Source organism: Macrobrachium nipponense, chromosome 38 (assembly GCF_015104395.2).
Source record: "Macrobrachium nipponense isolate FS-2020 chromosome 38, ASM1510439v2, whole genome shotgun sequence".
Lineage (NCBI taxonomy): Eukaryota > Metazoa > Arthropoda > Malacostraca > Decapoda > Palaemonidae > Macrobrachium > Macrobrachium nipponense.
Window position 1 is genome coordinate 43,660,326 of NC_061098.1, and position 10,000 is coordinate 43,670,325.

Consider the following 10,000-nt stretch of genomic DNA (forward strand, 5'->3'; position numbering starts at 1 on the left):
TTTGGCCTAAATTCTATATAAAAACTTGAATTCTATAAATTTTGCTTCATTTCTTCCTATCCTCATATTTTTTTATGTTCAGTGTAATTGACACCTCTTTTCACGTTACAACTAAGGGAAATGCCACCTTTTCACTGAATTCCCTCAATCGTCACTTTTTAATTTTTAACAATTGTAGCGTTTAAATTGATTGATTATTGAGACCGTTGGGGCAAAGTCTGGTAGTGGCAGAAGTTTCTTGTAATGTACCATCGAAGCTGGATAAGAGGTACAGACAGCCTGTAATATCTGGTTAAAGTATACATTCAATATATATATATATATATTATATATACTTTTTATATATATAATATATATATATATATATATATATATATACTATATATATATATATATATATAAATATCTGTAGTCTATATATATATTATCTATATATATATAATATATATAGTATATATATATATATATATATATATATATAGTATATATATATTATATATATATATATGTATATATAATATATATATATAATATATATATATATATATCTATATATATATATATATATATATATATTATATAGTATAACATATATATATATATATATATATATAATTTAGTCTATTATATGTATATATAGTATATATATATAGATATATATATATATATGAATAAACAATGTGTCATAAGAAACACAAGCAGAATACTGAATAAGTACTCTTAATATTTTTACCCTAGAATTCACACCTTATTTATATATATATATATATATAATATAAATATCTATATAATATAATATATATATATATGTGTGTGTGTGTGTGGTGTGTGTGTGTGTGTGTGTGTGTGTGTGTGTGTGTCTGTGTGCGTGTGTGTCTGTGTAATAATCAATTTCCAAATTAATGTAGTTTTCGTAGACCGTGTTTTATCATAGTTTTAAATACAGTAATAATTCTGTTTGCATTCTACAGCTATTGTGTCTTCCTACAGATGCTTATGATCGTATTGCCAGACGTCATGGGCAGAAGACGACGACCTACATTCACTTTCACAGCGAGCATGGGAACAGCACATTTGGAACAGACAATTACCCCCAACGACACATGGTAACCCCGACACCCACCCACCAAGCCCTTTGATCATTTTCGCACTCTGGTTTAAACTTTAGGAACTATATTTTGTGGACTAACTTCCACTTTAAACAAAGTTTTTATGGCCCTTTTATACTGAGATACGCACAAACTATACATCATACACAAACACAATCATATATATATATATATATAATATATAGTAGATATATATATAATATATATATATATATATATATATATCTATATTATTCATATATCTATGTGTGTGTGTGTGTGTGTGTGTGTGTGGGTGTGTGCGTGTGTGGGGTACTAGTATAGGTTAGTTCACGGCCCTCCTTCATTTGTTAAATCATTTACACAGAAAATATCTTACTCAGTGTTGATGGTGGTCGTAATCGAGATCATTCAGTGCGGGTGAAATTTCCATGATGATGCTTTTTTGGTTATGGTTGACAGAGAGCGAGGAGAGAGAGAGAGAGGAGAGAGAGGAGAGAGAGAGAGGAGAGAGTTGAAATGCGGAGTGTTATGGCAATACAAATTCCCCTCCCATTTCCTCTCTCTTCCTTTCTTTCCCATGAGAAAAATAAAGTGTAAAATCCAATTACTTCAGTGGAAACCGAATTAATTCATTTATCTCTGTCTAGTGAGTCACAGGAACCTCGGGAGGTTTTGGACCTTTTTGGGCGACGATGCTTCACTTAATAAACGGTATTGCTTTAATTTTGCCTCCTGAATTCTTCTGAGGGAGAAGCGAGAGTAACACTACTTAAAGAGAAATAACATGGAACTGAAAAGTGAGGAAATCCAAGAGGGGAAATGCAGAAAATATCTATCTATCTATTTACTATATATATATATATCGATATATATATATATATATATATATATATATATATATATATGTATATATATTCATATATATCATAATATATATTTTATATATATATATAGTAAATAGAGATATATATATATAGATATCTATATAATATAATATATAATATATTATATATATATATATATATATATTATAATATATATCTATATAATATATATACATATATATATATATATATATATATATATATATTTATATATATCTATATTATATATATATATAATATTATATATACATATATACGCAGTAAGTAATACCCATAATGCACGGTAACTCTTCCGAATATACTGGTCGCTAAAAGCTTTGCTAGAATGATCCTCCAACGGATGATCCCTCTGACGAAATCTAAGTCACGAAAACAAACAACCAGGAAAACGAGGTTAACTTATGAAATACCAAAATAAAATTATTTTCGCAATGATATCTTAATTATAAATATTTTCGATTTACAAGAAAGTAATACTATGTATGTCCATAAAGAAATCCTCCTGTACTCATTTTATGAACAGATTTCTACGTGGTATCATTTTGAGGAAAGATTGTTGTACGATTTAAAACTCAGCTAAATAAAAAAAAGAAAAAAATTATCTTCTTCAACAGTCAAAACTGGTATCGGACGGTCTTCAGTCTGAATCAATTCTATGCCATTTATTTATTAGCTCAAAAGAACCGTACAAAAAATGAATCGTATTAATTCTTGGATTAAAAAGGATGACGTATAATGCATACACACATATATATATATATATATAGATATATATATATATATATTCATATAGATATATTGATATAATAGAATATATATATTATAATATATATATATATATATATATATATATAGTATATAAGTGAATACCACAGGAAAAAAAATGATCAGAAATCCAAGCGCTTTCGTCCTTATAAGACATTGTCAAGGAACGAATGAAATACATTTGTAAGAAAGTTCATCAGGTGAAACTAAAACATCACAATACCAGATGTTAATTATCTAAATGGAAAAATTAGAGATCATACAGATTATGCGGATATCACACGGTCACAAACTTAAACATAGATTAACCCTAACAGAAACTGAATATATTATTTTGTTGCTTATATTTATCTACACGTTTTCATTATGAAGGCATCAAATTTAAATGAACAAGACTTAAATTTTTAACATTTCCATTATTAGACTTGATGAACCAATATTCAATCTATTCCTTTTAACTGTGATCATTACATGGGATAAGGCTCTTGCTTGACTCCAGTTCATAGGAGGATCTAAATCTCTCATCTAATAACGAATAAGGCATTCGATATTTGCCCAGTTCTCCACAGAATATTGGTGCTGTTGAGACGTTGTGAGAATTTACCCGTTTGTCCGCATAGACCTTTATCACACTTTTTGCAAGATTCATATATGCGCTGGAAGATCTGGGGAAATTTTTTATACTAAACTCTTGACATTAATCAAACTGAAAAAAAAAACATTTATTAAAAAAGCTTTAAAATTCTAGAATTTCTAAATCCTTTCATCATAGGTAATTTTCGGAATGGTATGGCCTTACTAAATTCAAGTTTGTCATTAGTTTAAATAAAGTGTTTTCTAGCTCTTTTAAATGCCACATCTACAAAACTCCCTTGGGTATTTAAGTTACAGGCAATATCATAAATGGTTTTAATCTCAGTGTTACTAAACTGTGGCCAACTGACAGGTAAGCCTTAGGAAAATCTAGATCAAACTGATATCTAACATTTTGATAGGAATTGGAGTAAGTAATGAAAAGAGACATTTTTAGTTTGATTTTCGAAGACTGAAAAGGTGAAATTTCTATCATTTCTATGGACAGTTAGTTATCAAGAAAATTCAAATTACAATTTCTTTTCTTCCTCTACAAGTAGATTTTATAGAAGGGACTAAATTATTTGAGATTTAAATAGAATTCCTGTTGATTTCGTGCACTGACCAAATCCAGAAAATATCATCCACAACCTAAACCATATAACTTTTTGGGGGCAATTCTTGGTAAGAAGTTTTGTCTCAAATAATTCCATGTTAAATTTTGCTAGAGGACAGATATAAGGGATTTACCACCAGCCATGCCAAACTTTTGTACAAAAAAATCCCATATATTTATATATATATATATATAATATATATATATTATATATATATATATATATATATATATTATATATAATATTAGATAGGTAGATATAGATATATATATATATATATATATAATGTATATATATATTATATATTATTATATATTATATATTATATATATATATATATATATATATATATGATCTATATATAGAACTATATATATATATATATATTATATATATTATATATAATCTATATCTACTATATATATATATATATTATATATATATATATATATATATTATATATATATATATATTATATCTATATATATATATGTTTAAAGAAGATCAAGGGCAAGAAACGAAGAGATTCACATTATCCTTTAATCCTACGTTTTCGTGACAACATCGCCACTCTTCAGGATGTTTCTACAAAATAAAGTAGAAAATGTTAACATAAAAATACGAGCTGAATCACAAGATCCATTAGTTTGAAATTAAAACAGTTTAAAATGGTAAAATTACAACTCTCATACTTAAATTACATGCACACTTGATAAAACAGACCATAAATACAACACAACTTCAGTGGAACGAGAAGAATATTTAAAAATTAAAACTAATTACACAAGACAAAAGTAATAAAAAATTTCATAAAAGTAAAAGTCATATATTCACAAACCCAGCCAAAAACAGTCAACACCAACCAACCGTTCAGCTCAAAGATAAAACACAGAAGAAAACATTACCGGGCATCGGTTCCAACTTCTATAGTTTCCTGTTTCTCTCAATTTTCAAACTCAACTCGATCGTATACCTTACTTTTATCGTGCTCTGGCTCTTACCTCTACCTGTCTCTCTTCCACAATGAAATTACTTTTTTCTCCTCAGTACTTCTCTAATAATGCTTATCCTTCTAATATCTTTTAATAGAATTTTAAATAAATTACTCAATAAAAGGTTCTGAACAGCCTAGTTAGTTTTAAGGTCCCCAGCTCCCTCTTTATGCCAGTTTCCCGATCTGTTTAAATGATACTTTTCGTAACGAGTTTACCAAAATTTGCACAGATATTTTGGAGCCGTAATCTAAAACTTATACCTAGAAAATCCAAGACCATTGCTCGCTCTTCATGTTTAAAGATCGGCTCTGCCTTTGATGACGTCGGGTGTCGTTTATGAATACACTTTGTCCCAGATGTAATCTGGGAAAATATGTGGATACTACCCGCGTCCTTCTCAGGGTCAGGGCCGATTCCCATCGGGGCGTTAGTTACAAAACGGGTGTAAATTATCTAACCTGAAACATCTTATATAAGGAAGCCTAACTTTTAAATGTAAAGCTACAGTCATTACGATTATTTTAAATATTTGGCCAAACAAGGGACCCAACGAACTGTTGATTTGGAAACTCTGAACATCAAACTAGAGTTCTCACTTTAAACAACCCCTCCTCTGCTGTCCCATTTGTTTTTTTAGCCTAATTATTCTGTCATTCCTTGTGCCGCTTGAAGTTGTTTACTTAGTGGGTGGTTTTTAGCTTTGATGCTGTAAAGTTGGTTGGGTGTTGAGCTGTTTTTGGCTGGGTTTTGTGAATATATGACTTTTCTTTTTAGATATTTTTTTTATTACTTTTGTCTTTGTGTAATTAGTTTAATTTTTAATATTCTTCTCGTCATTTGTAAGTGTTTGGTATTTCTGGTCTTTTTTTAATCAAAGGTGCATTAATTTAAGTATGAGATTTTTAATTTTACCATTAAACTGTTTTTAAATTTTCAACGATTGATCTGTGATCCAGCTCTATTTTTATGTACATTTTATACTTTATTTTGGTAGAAAAATTCCCTGAAGATGTGGCGATGTTGTTCACGAAGCGTAGGATTAAAGGATAATTGAATCTCGGACGGGCCTGGCCCTTGATCTCTTTAACATGTGAATAACGCCCTGTACGTCTGGACTGTATATATATATATATATGTATATATATATATATATATAAATATATATATATATTATAATATATATATATAGATATATATATATATATATTGTACTGTGTGTTTTGTTTTTGTTCCCCTTCACATCTACACTACAATATTATACTGCAGATAAATAGAAAGCATTTATAAGTATCAGTCCATAACCTAACTTATTTTATAACACCATAATTTATACCGAGAATTATACTGGTTTCGTGAGATCTTTGGGCTTATCTCGACGAGCGTTCCGTCCAGAGGACAGTCAGAATTTCAACTCTACAAGTCGAGAGTGCTCCCAGGTCCTAGGGAGGGAGGGAGGGAGGGGAGGGAGGGAGGAACCCGCAATACGAAATGCAAATGAACTGATTCACACGGCTCCTCTCACCTCAAACGCCACCTTCGCATCTCTCGTGTTACCGGAAACCGTTGCCTGCCAACGAATGACGGCCATTGATTTGATTCCAAACTGTTTTCATTTTCTATTTTCTTCCTATTTTTATAGTGATTTTTGTGGTTTGATCAATCAATTTTGTGGTTTAATTGACAGATCATTGTTTGTGGTTTGATCAATCAATTTTTTTGTTCCGATCCTTTCTGTCCGATAAGTATATTTCGGTATCGCTGTTGCGTGATTATGCATTCTTCAAGAAATTTATAATTTCGATCCAAGAAAGCTACTCAAATAGATCATGTATATGCAATTACTTACATATGTACATAATCTGTACACACAAAGCACACTTTATGTATAGTATATATATATATATAATATAATATATATATATATATATATATATATATAAGTGGTCAGAAAAAATATATATATTATATATATCTTATATATTTTCTATATATATATGTGTTGGTGGGTCACATAATTAACTGTCCACATAATAACTGTGCAATTATTTTTCCCATTTTCATCAGAAGCAGACCTAGAAACATTCAGGAAGCTCCATATACTACGTACTTCCATTACTGTAAAGCGCGTGAAATGTTATCAACAATTGCTGCACTTCATCACATCTTGGTACTTGGAATTCGAGATAAACTGATTATAACAGCTGTTTATGTTCGTTGGAAGCGGATGATGGGTGGGTGGGGGACTATATTAAGGTGTTCATTAGGACAGAAGTAAGACAGTAAGGGAAACGCGAAAGAAGAGACCCCGCTTATACAATACATATACATCGTATATATATATTATATAAGATATATAATAGTATATATATATCTATATATATGATATATATATATATATATATAATATATATATACTATATATATATTTAATATATATATATATATATATATATATGTATATATATATATATATAATATATATATCTATATATATGTATATATATATATTATATATATATATACTATATATATATTATATATATATATAATATGTATATCTATACTGTATATCAAAGTTGATGCTTTAAACCCGATGAATGCAGGAATTTATTGGGAGAAAGACATTCCTTTGTTCCTTTATGGCCTTTTAGTCTGCTGACGTTTCGGACCTTTTGTCCCGTTTACGAGTAATAAATTATGAATAAAATAAAAAAAAAAAAAAAAAAAAAACTAACAGACTCAGGCTAAGAGACAAGTAAAAGTATTTACATAAAAGTATTAAAGTTAAAAGTAAAAGGAGCAAAGTTTACAATAGTGATGAAGGTATGTTCATAGATATGTATACTATATACATGCATGAACAATTTATACTTATATCTATCTACATATTCTATATATATATATATATTAATCATTATATATATATATATTATATAATATATATATATTATATATATATATATTTCAACAAACCCTGAAATCCGGGCAACAAAGCGAAAAGGAGAAGTAAAGAGTGACGGATAAATCCCGCTGTATTCGTTTGCCTTCCCTGGAAAAGTCTCCATCGTAAAAGTCTCCCAACTCGAAATCCTGTGAAAGTTTCCTTGACCCGAAACACGTCTTGAAGTAGGGTCTTGGCAACTTTCACCTGATTTACTGTAGTATTTCAGGATCTGCTCAAAATGTCTGGGAAAAGTGTAAGCCGAGGAAGGCAAGAAATCCATTGTTCCTCCTCCTCCTCCTCCTCCAGATTCTTCCATGGAGCCTCGAAATGTCTTCTGATTTTTCTCATCAAACCTAGTTGTGTGATCAGAAAGCCTTAGCTTATAGCTTTTTAATCAAAGTGATTAATGCTTTGAGAGAGAGAGAGAGGGAGAGAAGAGAGAGAGAGAGAGAAGAGTGCAGAAGGGGGGGGGGAGGGGGAGGGCTGCCTTTCTTTAGGATTTGCTGCTCATTTTTCATTGGTGGGACGTACATACGTACATATTCTTTGGCTAGTATATAAGCCTCCTGCGTTCACGTCTGTTTACTGAAAGTTTCAGAATAAAACCCTCAACATTTGGTCACAGAAAAGATACTTAATTAGATGCCCAGGATGCTCATGCAATTCTATACTCCGCTAAGTATTTTTTTTCCTCAAAACTGAAGCAGTCAAGTCTAAGCTTCTAGTTTTATGACAAGTTATCCTATTATTATTTCATATTTAAGCAGCATTGCTTATGAATCGTTTTCATGACGTAGTTAAAAAGTTTTAATTTTTAAAAACGAAAGATTGAACCCAAACTTTCTTCCTGTTTTAAGTTTGAGAAAAAATAAAAATCTTGAATTTGGGCCTCAATATAGCATTGTCTTATCAAATTTATTATTGTTTGTCGACGTCGAATGTTCAGAATAGGAGGTAATTCTCTCTCTCTCTCCTCTCTCTCTCCTCCTCTCTCTCTCTCTCTCTCTCCTCTCTCTCTGCACAAAGAATAGTCCCCAACATCATAATTACAATAAATTTGTTAATTACCTCAATCAAAATCAGCATTGAAATCTGTATCCGTAATTTCTCTAAGGCAGAGTTTCCCATTTCGACTCCCATCCGCGCAATGCGCAGTAGCTGATGACTAAGCCCGACCTCACATATACTACTAACTGTATTTCCTTTTTTTTTTTTATTATTATAATTATTCGTTCAATTAGTTTCATCATCAATTCTCTTTTTCGTCTTCGTTTTTACCTTCGTAATTCCTATAGGCGACTTCTTCGTGACTGTACGGTGACGTATATATCGTTATATAGTCCGGTTTAAAATGAGGTCTGAAATTATTTAGGTGTGGTTTGCAACACACCACCACGAAAGACAACTTCACCATAGAACAACATCCTCTGCCAAACTCCTCTCTCTCTCTCCCTCTCGCTCGCTCTCTCTTCAGCTCACTCAAACAATCTGGAGAGATTTTGTCTATGAGGTTTTTAAATGACGAAAATAAATTCATGGTTGCTTTATCCTCTCTCTCTCTCTCTCGCTCTCTCTCTCTCTCTATTATCTCTTTTTCTTGCACGATTTATAATTCCCCCTTATGCTAGAGACAAACATCAAGTCATCAAGAAAAAACCCTAGAATGTTTTGGTCACTACAAGTGAATCATTATTTCTCTCTCTCTCTCTCTCCTCTCTCTCTCTCTCGTCTCTCTCTCATCTCTCTCTCTCTCTCTTTCACCATCTAATCAACAGATGCAGGCTATATATGTTTGCATGCATATATCATGTTTAGTTAAGGTACGGACTCAAGACACTATTATAAATCACTGACCAAACAATCAAAAGGAGAGGAAGGAAATTTTTTTCTGAGTTCTTCAAGCTCTCCCTGGCAGGGCGTGGTCAGGTATTCTTCTATAAAAGTAAAATGATTGTTTTATAAAAATTCCTGTTTATCATCGTGAGCAAACGTATATTAAGACCAATATAGCATCCTGAAACCATTCAAAATAGGTGCAATCACATTTTGTTTGGTGTTGAACCATTTGCGTTGTGAACAGGTATATCCTGACATAGTAGCAGCTTTTAGTATTGATCTCCATTTTAGGAAT

The 10,000-nt window shown here is 30.6% G+C and overlaps 1 protein-coding gene across 1 annotated transcript in view; it reads left to right on the forward strand.

The window, feature by feature from the left end:
- LOC135209823 (uncharacterized) overlaps positions 1-10,000 on the forward strand; it is a 49,316-nt gene that overhangs the window by 32,858 nt on the left and 6,458 nt on the right. The window contains exon 8 of the mRNA XM_064242595.1: positions 991-1,106. Within this exon, the coding sequence (XP_064098665.1) occupies positions 991-1,106 (116 nt within the window). The remainder of the gene's footprint in view (positions 1-990; positions 1,107-10,000) is intronic.